The sequence below is a fragment of the Heterocephalus glaber genome, unplaced genomic scaffold, assembly GCF_053883595.1.
Source record: "Heterocephalus glaber isolate CG9 unplaced genomic scaffold, H.glaber_assembly_v1.0 deba00000937, whole genome shotgun sequence".
Classification (NCBI taxonomy): domain Eukaryota; kingdom Metazoa; phylum Chordata; class Mammalia; order Rodentia; family Bathyergidae; genus Heterocephalus; species Heterocephalus glaber.
The window spans coordinates 15,022,961-15,037,297 of record NW_028258173.1 but is presented as its reverse complement, the minus strand read 5'-3'; the positions used below and the strand labels follow the sequence as shown (position 1 = coordinate 15,037,297).

The 14,337-nt window shown below is 36.4% G+C and overlaps 1 protein-coding gene across 10 annotated transcripts in view; it reads left to right on the top strand.

The window, feature by feature from the left end:
* Helz (helicase with zinc finger) overlaps positions 1-14,337 on the top strand; it is a 156,565-nt gene that overhangs the window by 120,055 nt on the left and 22,173 nt on the right. For all 10 annotated transcript variants that reach the window (XM_087208592.1, XM_087208594.1, XM_087208588.1 and 7 more), the window contains 3 exons: positions 965-1,535; positions 1,922-2,150; positions 2,963-3,479. In XM_087208592.1, the coding sequence (XP_087064718.1) occupies positions 965-1,535; positions 1,922-2,150; positions 2,963-3,479 (1,317 nt within the window). The remainder of the gene's footprint in view (positions 1-964; positions 1,536-1,921; positions 2,151-2,962; positions 3,480-14,337) is intronic.

Sequence of the window (14,337 nt, the reverse complement as noted above, 5' to 3'; positions counted from 1 at the left end):
AAATCTTAGGTTTCATGGGCCATATAGTCTGTGTTGCAACTGCTCAACTCTGTCATTGTAATGCAAGAGCAGCTATAGATAATATTTAATAAATGAGTGGCTATATTATCTAAAATTTTACTTACAAAAATCTAGTGGAGAAAAAAAAAAAAAATCTAGTGGAGGGGCGGGGATTTAGCTCAGTGGTTGCGCCGCCTGCCTCGCAAGCGCAAGGTCCCAAGTTTGATCTCCAGTACCAAAAAAAAAATCTAGTGGAATGGAAATAGTATGGTTGGGGGCCATGGTTTACAGACCCCTGCTGAAAGCTCTTGAAAAGAGTATAGTCTCAGTCTTGTTGTTGCTTTTAAATCACCAACACCAGGCACAATGTAACTTGATAGTTCCGCAACAAATGTTAAAGAATGTCAATAATGAATAAGGGCAAAAATTGGAAATGAAGCTGGTTATACAAAGATGATACAGTACCTATATTTTCATTTCAAAGTTGTGTAAATTGGAATTAACTTTTTATTAATATTGATATGTTTGAGAAAATAGATTAGGTATAAAACAATAAAAAGCAAGGAACACATTTTGTTGATTTATGTCAGAAATACATGATTATCAGGTAAAAAGTGACATTAAAGACAATATTCTTGAAGGAATTAAAGTAGATATGCTAATAAAATGGCAGTGTCTTTTCTTATGACTCATGTAATAGTCTGTTTTTTCTGTGCCATCTTTTTTAATTAAAAAATTTTTTTTTTGGTACCAGCGATCGAACTCAGGTTCTTGCTCTTGCCGTCAGGCAGCAAAACCACTGAGCTAAATCCCCAGCCCCCAAATTTAAAAAATATTCCCATCTTAATGACTGATTCAGCACTGCTAAGAATATATCATATCCTTTTGATGTGCTAGGGTTGGGAAAGAGTACCACTGAATTCAGATCTTCTACAGTTAAAAAAGGCTTCTTATTTTTTTCTAGGTTGATTTGGAATCAAATCCACAGAACAGAAGTCCTGAATCACGTCCTGGTGTTGTTTATCCCAATACCAAATTTCCTCGCAAAGATAATCTCAACCCAAGACACATAAATCTTCCTCTTCCTGCTCCCCATGCACAGTATGCAATCCCCAGTCGTCATTTCCACCCCCTTCCCCAGCTACCACGACCGCCATTTCCAGTTCCACAGCAGCACACCTTGTTAAATCAACAGCAGAATAATTTGCCTGAACAACCAAATCAAATGCCACCGCAACCAAATCAGGTAGTCCAGCAGCAAAGTCAGTTAAATCCGCAGGCCCAGCAGCCACCTCCTCAACTTTCTCCTGCCTATCAGGCAGGACCCAACAGTGCTTTTTTTCATAATGCAGTTTCTCATCAACCACAGTCTCCTCCTGCAGAGACTGTGATTCCTGAGCAGCAGCCCCCTCCCATGCTGCAAGAAGGCCATAGTCCTCTGAGAGCCATTGCACAGCCCGGCCCCCTCCTTCCTTCTCATCTGAATAACTTCATTGATGAGAACCCCCCAGGATTACCTATAGGAGAGGCTTTAGGTAAGTTTGCCTATGAAAAATTGAGTGCAGTATTTACTCAAGATAACATGTGTTCTCCATTATTGATTTGGGCCAGGATTGATTAATTTCTTCAAATAATGCCTCCAGAAATCAGCCACTGAGTGTAACGATCAGAATCTGGTTCTGAGTGTGATATATAATACTAAACATCCAGTTAATGTTGCATTATATCATTATGCAAGCAGGGAAGCTTCATCATTATCATAACTGGTTTCTGGCAAATTTAGGAACTATGTACTTCCTCCCAAAACTAAAGTATAGGTATTTCTCTGTCTTTGTGGAGGAAATGTTGTTGTAAAAACCTTTGAAAAAATTAACTTGAAACCCCAAATGTATAAATAATTTTTTCACAAATATTTCTGCAGAGCGTATACATGGGAGCATAGCTCTGGAAACATTAAGGCAGCAGCAAGCACGGCTACAGCAGTGGAATGAGCACCATGCCTATCTCAGTCAGGGTGGTATTCCTTACCCACACCACCATCCTCATCTCCAGCATCTTCCTCAGCCGCCCATGGGACTCCAGCCACCAGTGAGGGCAGACTGGAAGCTCACCAGCAGTGCTGAAGATGAAGCAGAAACGACATTCTCAAGGTATTCCAGTACATGGAAAACAGCCTCTGAAATACGGGCCCCTATATTTTCTTTCTTGACACCAGCCCTGTTTGCTTCAAGTTGGAATATTGTCTCAAAGAAATTGAATCCTGGCTCTCTTTGTACATGCTGCAAAGTTCTTTTGATGGACTCTAAGATATAGAGAATTCATTTAGAAGTATCTCTTACACAAATCTGGGTATGAGTGATCTGTTCTGGGTTGTAAGTTAAATTTGTCTCTCGCTTTGTGGTTTCTGCAAGAGGAACATACCATCTCTATAGGAGGTGTTTTTTTCTTCTTCCTCCAATATATACTTACAAAGAATAAGGACAAAAGTAAATTAATGGTTAAAATTTTAAAATTATAAATTTATTGTTAATTTTTTTTTAGTACAATAGACTTCTACCTTATAACTATGTACAGATACTATGAGGGTTTGATCTTGACACTAAATATGTTTTTGTGGCTAGCATCATGTGAATGCTATAAAGTGTTTACTAATTCCTTCTGGATAAGGCCCACCAACACGGTGACCTTTTGTAATATTATCATATTATCATATTATATCAGTTATATATAGGCAAGGGCAGATGTTTTCAATACAAAGAAAAAGAAGTACCAGTTAGGTAATTGGGTATATTTAGTGTCTTCAGTTCAGCATCTGTTGAGTGGTAATGCTTACATTTGTAATTAATGCTGGTTCTGGTTGTGATGACTTGGTTTGTTGAAATTGCATAGGTAGTTGATTCAGCTCTTAAGGTAATGGAATTTTTCCTTAGTTTTCTCTTCATATCTTGTTGTCTTCATGTAGGTTTCAGGACTTAATCAGAGAACTGTCTCACCGTGATCAAAGTGAAACTCGAGAACGAGCTGAAATGCCACCACCTCAGTCAAGACTTTTGCAATATAGACAAGTTCAGGCAAGAAGCCCACCAGCAGTCCCATCTCCCCCATCCAATACAGACCACAGTAGCCACTTTTCTAGTTTTAATGACAGCAGCAGAGACATTGAAGTAGTCAACAACCCAGCATTTCCACAGCGCCTTCCACCTCAGATATTCAGCTCACCCTTCTCGTTGCCATCTGAACACCTTGCCACTCCTCCCTTGAAGTACCTGGCACCTGATGGAGCATGGACTTTTGCTAACCTGCAACAAAATCACTTAATAGGGCCGGGCTTTCCTTATGGCCTACCTCCATTGCCTCATAGGCCACCGCAGAACCCTTTTGTACAAATACAAAACCATCAACATGCTATTGGTCAAGAGCCATTTCATTCACTGTCATCTCGAACAGTATCTTCTTCTTCGCTCCCTAGCTTAGAAGAGGTAAATGCTTTTCTTCTTATTTTCCTTTTTCCGTTTTGGTTTATTGATTGTGAAAAATATCAATATATTGATTTGATGATAATAAGGGTCAGCCCTTACTTAAACAGTCTTTTAACGATAATCCTTACTTGGAAATTATTTTAATTTTCTCCTTATTGTGATATTTTGTATTTTTCAGAATGATCACAGTGGTTGAAATATGAAGCCCTTTAAGAGTCTTTTATTTCTGTTTTGGAACATTTGATATCTGAGGACTCTTTTAATATTCAAGTAGCTTTGTCTTTTCTAATTTGAGGAAGTGGTTTTTACATTTATTAATTACATATTTGTAATTAGAGCTTCCTAAAGATGTTATCTTTTACATCCAGTGGCCAGTGGTCTTTCTCACTCATCCTGGTGTTTTGATTAGACCACGGTAATGAGATACAATGAGATTAATTCCCAGTTGTCAGAATTTGCAGGAGTTTTAACATAAAATTGACTCTGCTAACTAAGCATTTTAAAGCAAATGACTTTTTATTATAAAATACTTAGGTATGTCCAAAGAGCATCTTTATGGACCTTCAATTATACAAAAAGTTTAGTAATTTCAGGTTATAAAACTTACAAATTGGTACCATGTGGTGTAGATTATAAAAATCTTATCTAGCTATTTCTAATAAGCTTTCATTAAAGATTAGAGATTAGAATTTTAAAACTGGTGGTTATTATCAATCACAGATATCTTCTTAAAATAGTATAAACGTTTCTAATTTTATTATATGAAAAGATTTTTTTGATGGTAGCTTCCTCCATTTTGGCATTTCTTTTTCTTTTTTTGTACCGTGGATTGAACTTGGGACCTTGCACTTGCACTTGCGAGGCAGGCGCCGGAACCACTGAGCTAAATCTCCGGCTATTTTGACATTTCTAAATCATTTCTAAAGGCCATTGTAAATAATTGACTCACATGTTTCACAAATTATCTGCTGTAGGTGCTTTTTAAAGGTCGAGTTTCATAGGGAACTCTATTATCTTGCCTGTAGAGCTTTGGAAGTAATTTGTTCAAATTTTTCCAGTATTGATCAGCTCATTTTAATAACTGTCATTAGAATAATTTAATTACTATCATATGTTCTTGACATAAGTTGTAAGCATAATAAAGATGCAGTGGTTGGACATGGTGGCTCCCACCTGTAATTCCAGCCCTCTGGGAGGCTGAAGCACAGAGATTGCAACTTCAAGCCTAGTCTGGGCAACTTAATGACTTAGTGAGATTCTGTCTCAAAATAAAAATGGGCTGGGGATGTAACTCAGTGTGAAGGCTCTGGATTCAGTCCCTGGTACCTCAAAAGAATAATGATGGGGCCGGGGATTTAGCTCAGTGGTTCCCGTGCCTGCCTTGCAAGTGCAAGGTCCTGAGTTCGATCCCCAGCACCGCCCTCCCCCCCAAATAATGATGATGATGATGATGATGATGCAGTGGTATCTATATGCATATATTGTAAGAATCTAGAATTTTGGAGCCTACTTTACAAAGACGACATGTATCCAACATTATTTCAAATTATAATGAAATGGCTTTATAGCTGAGCAGTTATATAATTTTCAGTTAAGTGGTATTTTTGTCTGTCATGGAATTCACATAGCGTAAGTCACCATTTTAGCCATTTAAAGTGTATAATATATTGGGTTTTAGTATATTTACAACCACCACCGCTATCCAATTCAAGAGGATTTCATCATCCCTAAAAGAAACCCCATAACCATTAAGCACTGTACCCTAATCTATTTACTCCCAGTCCTTAAAACTTCTAAATTACTTTGTCTCCTTGGAAACATTTCATGTAAATGGAATCACACTGGTATATATAGCATTTTGTATCTGGTTTTCAACATGCATCTACACTGTAGTTTGTATCAGTATTTCAAAAATGGCTGAATAATATTCCATTCTATGGATATACAACACTTCATCTGTTTATCAGTTGACATTTGGGTTGTTTCCATTTTTTTGATGATTATAAATAATGTTGCTGTGACCATTTATGAATACGTTTTTGTGTGACAGTCTATTTCCAGTTCTCTTAGCTGTGTATTTAGGAATAGAATTCCTGGATTATATGATAACATTTATCTTTAACTTTTGAGGAACTGCCAAAATGTTTTCTACAGTTAGCAATATTATTTTATATATCAGCCAGCAGTGTATGAGGATTCTAATTTCTCCACATACTCACTTTTTAAAAGATTATAGTTTTGTGGGTTTTTTGGTGGTGCTGGGGATTGAACTCAGGACCTTTTGCTTGACAGGCAGGCATGGTGCCACTGTAAAAGATTATAGGTTTTTGTTTTGTTTTGTTTTGTTTTTTTGGTACCAGGGGATCGGACTCAGGACCTTGCGCTTTTGAGGCAGGCAGCGGCACCACTGAGCTAAATCCCCAGCCCAAAGATTATAGCTATTTTAGTGGATGTGAAGCAGTATCTCATCATAGTTTTGATTTGCATTTCCTTAATTACTAATGATGTTGAGCATCTTTTCATGTGCTTATTGGCCATTTATATATTTTCTTTGGAGAAATGTCTTCAGCCACTTTAATAAATGGCTGTCTTTTTGTTACTGAATTGCAGTAGTTTTTTCCATATACTTAGACTCTTAATTTCACATATGATTTGCAGTTATTTTTCCCGCTTCGTGGGATTTTTCATCTTTCTTCCAGTGTTCTTTTTTTTTTGGTACCAGGGATCCAACTTGGGTCCTTGCGCTTGCCGGGCACCTGGTGGAACCACTGAGCTACATCCCTGGTCCCCCAGTGTTCTTTGATAAACAAAAATGTTAAACTTGGATAATGGACAATTTACTATGTTTTCTTTGGTTATATGTGTTTTTGCTATCACATCTGCCTTAGTTACTTTTCTCATTGCTAACACAAAATACCCACCACCCAAAGTTAAAGGAGGAAAGGTTTATTTAGCTCACAGTTCCTAGAGGTTTCATTTCATAGTTGGCTGGCTACAAGGCAGGGTGGTGTGGCAAAGGGGCATTGCAGAGGAGAAACAGTTCATAGCAGGCAGAAGGGAGAAGACAGCAAGGCAGAAATCAACAAGTGACAAGCAGTGACCATCACTTCTCTCCCTGTATCCTATCCAAGATATTCACCCTTAGAGTGGGTAGCACTCACACCCAAGGTGGGACGGCCTTAATCCTAGCATCACATCTTGAATCAATCCCAGCATCGCATCCTTGATCCCAGTATCTCACACTCTAGATCCAGCCACGTATACAAAGCCCTGCGTATGACCACATGAAGCTTCCAGGGGACATCTAGCTAGGTACAAGCCATAGCAATGTCTAGGAAACTGTTGGCTAATCCAAGATCACAAAAATTTTGCTTCTCTATTTCTTCCTAAAAGTTTTATAGTTTTGCGTCTTACACAGTCATTCTTTCATCCATTTTTGAGTTAATTTTTTCTATATTTACTTTGAAAAATTTTATAGTTTTAGCTTTTATGTATTCTTAGTTCTTTGATGCATTTTGAGATAATTTTTGTATATTGTGTGAGGTTGGTGGCTAAATTTATTCTTTTTTTTTTTTGGTTTATTTTTGAGGCAGGGTCTCCCTTTGTAGTTCAGGCTGTCCCTGAACTCACTATGTAGCCCAGGCTGGCCTTGAACTTGCAGTGATCCTCCTGCCTCAGCCTCCCAAGTGCTGGAATTACAGGCGTGTGCCACCACACCCTGCAGAATTTATTCTTTCAAATGTGGTCATCTAGTTTTCTCAGTACTATTTGTTGAAAAGACTTTATTTTCCCATTGAATGATGTTGACAACATTGCTAAAAACCAGTTGACTATAGATGTTTAGTTTATTTCTGGGCTTTCAATTCTATATGAAATTGATCTGTTGTCTACCCCTATGCAAGTACCATACTTTTATACTGTAGCATTGTACTAAGTTTTGGAATTGGAAGTGTGAGTCTTTATAATTTTGTTCTACTTTTTCAAGATTGTTTACTTATTTGGGTCCTTTGCTTTTCTATGTGAGGTTTAGATCAGTTTGCCAGTTTCTCAAAAAAAAAGCCAGGAGATTTATTTTAAAGGATCGCTTTAAGTCTTTGTATCAATCTGAGGAATATTGCTATCTTAACTATTAATTTTTCTAGTATTTGAACATGGGACATCGTTGTTTATTTTATTTAGATTTTTTTAAAAAATTCTTTAAATAGTATTTTATAATTTTTCAATTATAAATCTTGTACTTCTAATGAAATTTATTCCTAAGTATTTTTATATATAAATGTAATTTTTAAAATTTCATTTTTACATTGTTGATTGCTAGTGCTTAGAAATTCAATTTGTTGTTCATTAATTATATATCTGCAACTTTGCTGAAGTCTGTTAGCTCTGTTAGCTGGGGGGGTACCTTAGGATATTTTTAATGTAGAAAATACAGGTAGTTTTATCCTTCCTTTCCAGCCTGAATGCCTTTTCTTTTCTTGCCTAGTTACCCTGGGTACAACTTCCAGAACATTTTAGGGGTATATGTTTGGCAAAATTAGAGGAAAGCAAATATATCTAAAGAGTATTCCAGTTTTCCTTCAGCTATTGATTTCCAATTTCATTCATTCCACTGTGGTTGGAGAACACATTTTGTACAATTCAAGTCTTTAAAAAATTTATTGAGAGCACATATGGTAGTGCATGCCTGTAATCCCAGCCCTCAGGGAAGCTGAGGCAGGAGGATAGCCACAGTTCGAAGCACTCTGGGTTACATAATGAGTTCAAGTCTAGCCTGGACTACACAGTGAGACCCTGTCTCAAAAAAACCAAAAACAAACAAAATTTTTTTTTTTTTGGTACCAGGGATGGAACTCCGGTCCTTGTGCTTGCGAGGCAGGCAGAGGGACCACTGAGCTAAATCCCAGGCCCTAAACAAAATTTATTGAGACTTGTTTTGTGGCCTTATAGGTGGTCTAGCCTAGAGAATTGTATCATGTTGAGAATATGTAATTTGCTCTTGTTGTGTTTAGTGTCCGTAAGTACATTAGGTTGATTTGGTTTATAGTGTTGTTCAGAATTTTTATTTCCTTTTGTTCTCTTATCTACATGTTATGTCCATTACTGGAAATAGAATATTGAAGACTACAATTATTTATTGTCCCTTTTAGTTCTGCCAGTTATTCATGAAATTGGGGGCTCGTCATCAGGTGCCTATATGATTATAGTTGTTATATCTTCTTGATGAATTGACTTATGATTTTTATAATAATCCTATCTCAACAACTTTTGTCTTCTAAGTATACTTTTTGTAATATTGGTATAGCCATTCCAGCTATTTTATGGTTAGTGTTTGCATGGAATGACTTTTCCCATCCTTTTACTTTCAAGCTATTTAAAGACTCCTGCCATTTTTCTATTTGTCTTATATCTTCTTTTCCTGTACTGCTTCTGCCTCTGTCTCTGCCTATATCTCTGTCTCCCTACCCCCTTGCTCCTGCTCTCCCCCCCCACCAGTGTTTTTTGTTTCTTTGTGGGGAATTGAGTTAATTGTTTAATGTTCTCTCATTTCAGCCTGAAGGCATTCATAAATGCCTGTAGCATTTCTTGAAGGTCTGTTAGCAACAAACTCCCAGTTTCTCAGAGAATGTCTCAGAATGTGTTAGTTTTACCTACATATTTGAAGGGTAGATACAGAATTCTCAGCCAGTAGTTTATTTAGCAATTTGAATAGGTCATCCCATTGCCTTCTGGTCTTACTGGTTTCTTGGGAGAAATCAGCTGTCTTATTACTGATTCTTTGCACATGATGAGTTGTTTCTTGGTGCTTTCAAGATGCTCTTTCCGTCTTCAGCTTTCAACAGTTTATGATGTGTTTCAGTGTGAATCTTTAAATTTGTCCTTCTTGGAGTGCATTGAGGTTTGTATGTGCATAAATTGTTTTTTCATCAAATTGAAGATGCTTTTGGGCATTATTTTGTGAAATATTCTTTCTGCCAATTTCTTTTTTCTATTTCTGGGCCTCCTGCTATGTGAATGTTAGTATGCTTGTACTGTCTCACAGGTCTCAACTCTGTTCATTTTCTTCATTCTTTTTTTCTGTTTCTCAAACTGGCTAACCTCAGTTGACCCGTCTTCAAGTTCACTTATTATTCTTTCTTGTTCTTGCTTAAATCTGCTGTTGAATCTTTCTAGTGAATTTTTCACTTCAGCCACTGTACTTTTTCTGACTCCATAATTTGATTCATTGTTAGATTTTCTATCTCTTTATTGATATTCTCTCTTTGGTGAGATCATTCTCATGGTTTCCTTTAACGTCTTTTTGTTTTGTTTTTGTTTTGGTGGTGCTGGGAATTTAACCCAGAATCTTACTCATGCTAGGCAAGTGCTGTCTCAAACACCGAGCTACTACTTTCTCAGCCTTCCTTTAGTTTTGTAGACATGCTTTCTTTGAACATATTTAAAATAGCTAATTGAGATCTTTAGTAAGTCCAATTTGGGCTTCTTCCAGAATATTATCTAGTTGCTTTCATGCTTTTTGAGTCCCCCCTCCCTGAAATGGGTACACTTTCTTCTTTCTTTGTGCGTCTCATAGTTTCCTATAGATAACTGGTTGTTGTTCTGGAAACCAAATTCTCCCTGTTGAGGGCTTGTGATGCTGTTTGTTATAGTTGTTTGGTGACTTTTCTAAATTAATTTTGTAAAGTGTGTATTTATTGTGTGTGATCTCTTAAGTCTTTTATTTTGTTAGCTTAACGGTCAGTGAATTTTGTTACATAGAGATTTTCTTAAACGTGGAACCTAAAACATCTCTGTTTTTGCAAAGGTATTTGTGTGTGGGTTTGGGCACACCTTCAACACTCTGCCTTCACTTCCTGCTTTCACAAGCCTCAAGATCAGCCCCAGGTAAGAGCTTAGGGCACTTTCAGGTCTTTTCTGAGCATGGGTACTGCATCCGTGTGATCTTCTAAATTCCCAGGAATGTGTCAGAGCTTTTCAAAGTTCTTATTCCCTAAAGGATCTCATTCCCTGGTCTTTGCTTCCAAGCTTTTTGGTTATTTTGATTTTTTTGTCCAGCTCTTATCTGTTAGTACCAGTTGAGTTCAGAGTTAGACAAGAGGAAGCAGATCTTTTCGTCCAGCATTCCAGAGGGCTACCAGATAGGTCAAATGAGACTTATTCAGGGACCCGTGCAGGTTCTTATATCAAGGGTACTACAGAGCTGGAGAACAGGGACAGGATGCTCTACTGTCTAGCATTCACTATGCTTATGAAATTCCCTGTTTTGTTTTGTTCTTTTGCTCGTTTCTTTAGTTGCTGCAAGCTTTTAGTGTCCTAGAGTTCCAAAACCTTGTTTATGATGCCATTTCTGTTTTTTTCATTGCTTTTTTGGAAAGCCATTTTTGATACCAGTCATGATTTCTTGACTTAACCTGGCAGTTGAGCTCATAATATGTGGGGGTAACTGTATGTCAGGATTTTTATAAGGTTTTGTAAAGTTTTGTTCTTGATACTGAGTAATCTTGTTTAACTATTGATCTTTTTAAATGGTTATTTTTGGAATTTAAGTTCTGTGTACCTTGACACTCAGTATTTGATATTTTTGTGTAGCTGTGAGTGTATAAATTAGCACCTGCAATTGTCAGTGATGTCTTTTACTTTACAAAAACATTTGGTCACCTTTATTTTGATCCAAGAGATTCACAAGTGATGACTAACATGCATACTGAAAACATTCTTTGATGAGGAAAATATTTTTACCACATTGCAGATTTTGACATTTTCAGTATATTAGGATAACTTTTGTGTGTTCACAATGATTTTGCATGAATCATCTCAGAGAATGAATGGTTTATGTTCTCGCTATTTATTTTCAACCTTTGAGAATAATTTCTTGAACATTAACAATACAGAAAAATGTCTTTTTCCCTTTCTACTGTGAATTCTTTTATTGCCAGAAACTTTGGTAGATTATTCTCATGCAGAGTGAAAAAACAACTAGATATTAGCTTAACAATTAACTTGAATGGAAATGTTTTTCATATTTTGTTTCACTATTTTTTTCTTTTTACAGTAATTTTTATTTTCTTTTGACAAATGAAATATGTGGTCAGCAGGGAAAATGTAGACATTAGAGAAATTATTCAGTTTCACTGTACAAGGTAGCTATCATAACATTTAGCCCTTCCTAAGCACTTATAGATATACTCGATGAATGGACCAAGATTACTTTTGGAAACATGAAATAATTTTTTGTCCATCACCAAGCCTAGTGTCCATCGTATCAAATCTTTCTTTTCACTAAGGTAAGCCAGCTGAATAGGATCCTGGTCTTACTCTATGATATATTTGCCTTTTAGAGCATTCTCATTTAGATAATTAAGGCATGACTCCACAGGGTTTTCTCTCTTACCTCAAGCGCAGTGAAATCCATAGTTCTCAGCTACTTTCCTTTTCTGAGCCAGGATCCAGACCAGTCTTTATTGGCAATAGATTAATAAATTACTTCAATTTTATTTCAAATGCTAGTTTTAAGTTTAGGATTATAATTTAATTTTTCTCTAAATATTTAACTAGTTATCTTCATACCTTTATTAAATTATGACATGTGGGCCGGGGATTTAGCTCAGTGGTTCCGGCGCCTGCCTCACAAGTGCAAGGTCCCGAGTTCGATCTCCGGTACCAAAAAAACCAAAAAATAGGTTAAATTATGACATGATCAGTAAATACAAATAACTTTTGTTTTTTGGTGCTGAGGATCGAACTCAGGCCCTTGCACTTGCAAGGCAGGTGGCAGCACCATTGAGCTAAATCCCCAGCCCAATGCAAATAACTTTTTAATCAAATACTAAATTCCGTAGAATAGCACTATATCATGCTTTGTTTTGTTTTGGTTTTTTTGGTACCAGGTTTGAACTCGGGTCCTTGAACTTGTGAGGCAGGCGGTGCAACCACTGAGCTAAATCCCCAGCCCTATCATGCTTGCATTTCAGCTAGTTGTTGGTGGGGGTAGTGAAAGATCAAATGGACAGAGAAACAATAGAAATTAATTCTTAGCATCTGAGCTTCAAGGTTCAATTTCTAGTCATTTTATCATGAGTAAGGATATTTCAAGGGTAATTTCTATCTGAATGAGAGTTTTCACTTCTCAGGATAACTTTATAATCTAACCTCTGGGTAAGATACCATTCTTCTCTATATATTATACTGAGATTGATGTCTAGCCTTTATATTCATTTTCTTCATCTATCTTTATGTTTCAGTACCAGAATTATACTGTTTTAAATTTTGAGGCTTTGTGGTATTCTCACTAACGCTACAAACCAAGTAATAGTGTGAAGTCTCCCTTATTACTTTTTTTCCTTCCATTTTCTGTATGCGGTTTGGATGGGTGAAGAGGGTTTTTCTATGGTTTTTCTACTAGAAAAGTTTAGAATATCTTTGTGACCTCTTCTCCTTTCTTCATCTCTGTAAACCCTTAGGTTTTTATTTGAATTGCATTAAATATTTAGTTTAAATTGAGAGAAATTCTTTTACATACTTTAAATTTCTCATTTAGGAAATGGTACAGTCTTCAGTTTTTCAACCTTATTTTTTAAAATGTCTGAAGATTCTGTGGCATCTTCATTTAAGTCTTACATATTTCTGATACTCTTAGGGTGATACTTTTTCTTGTTTTTGTGTTTTGTTATAAACAACTTTTTTCTATTACACTGTCCAGTCATTTTCTCTTAAGAGATAAATCCACATTCTTCAGTTCATATAGTTTTGTCAGGTTAAAAAACTTCTCTTGGGACCAGGGATTTAGCTCAGTGGTTCTGCCACCTGCCTTGCAACCACAAGGACCTGAGTTCGATCCTCGTTACCAAACAAACAAACAAACAAAAACAAAAAAACTTCTCTTTAGGGCTGGGGATTTAGCTCAGTGGTTCCGGAACCTTCCTTGCAAGCGCAAGGACAAGTTCAATCCCCGGTAACAAAAAAAAAACCCCAAAAAACAAAAAACTTCTCTTTAACACAGAATCAGTGGTATTTTTACTGGTACAAAGTTTGCCATCTAAGATAGGCTTCACTGTGAAATAGTTTGATTAAAAGGAATAAATGGGAAATTCTGTTTTAAATACATCACTGTACCAGTCAGAATTGGTTTATGAAACTGTTTAGTTTTGTATTATAGGAGCGATACTATTGTAGTGACCTTATAAGAAAAATGAAATGCAGGATGAGGATGTGGCTCAGGGATACAGTGCTTACCTAACGTGCACAGAGTCCTGGGTTCCATCCCTAGTATTGGGGGGGGGGAATGCCTGTAAGTCACTCATTTTGATCAGCTTTCAGTAAATTAGAATTTACTTACCCCATATTAGAAAGTACAATGCTTCTGTGATGTATCTGTTTTCAAATATTTCTTATTTTAGGTGTTGGCTTTTGAACTATTCATTTTCATTTTTCCCTTCAGACAACTATGTTTTTTAAGTTAATTGATATTTTTTGTTTCACAACTATTCCCTAATCATGCCTGTTTCCTTAAGTTCCCTAATATGGAGCAAGGCATTGTACAAATATAGCTTAGCTTGAAGATTATAGTCTTGGCTGATTACTGATAAATTCTGCCTCTTCTCACAGTAGAAGCAAATGCTGATCACTCATGACTTGTATTATGTAAACAGAAATATTGGCTGTATTCTCGGAGAGATCATTAGTGTATGATTTCTAATAAACCATCTAATGGATATAACAGACTGTGATCAATAAATTAGACTTTTATTCATGCTTTAATTTCATCTAAATGAGGTATTGTATTTTAATTAAAGTTTCTGGCACCATAGTTAATGTGATTTGGAATTTCCACTAGAGTATTTAGCAGAATTATAAATAGCAC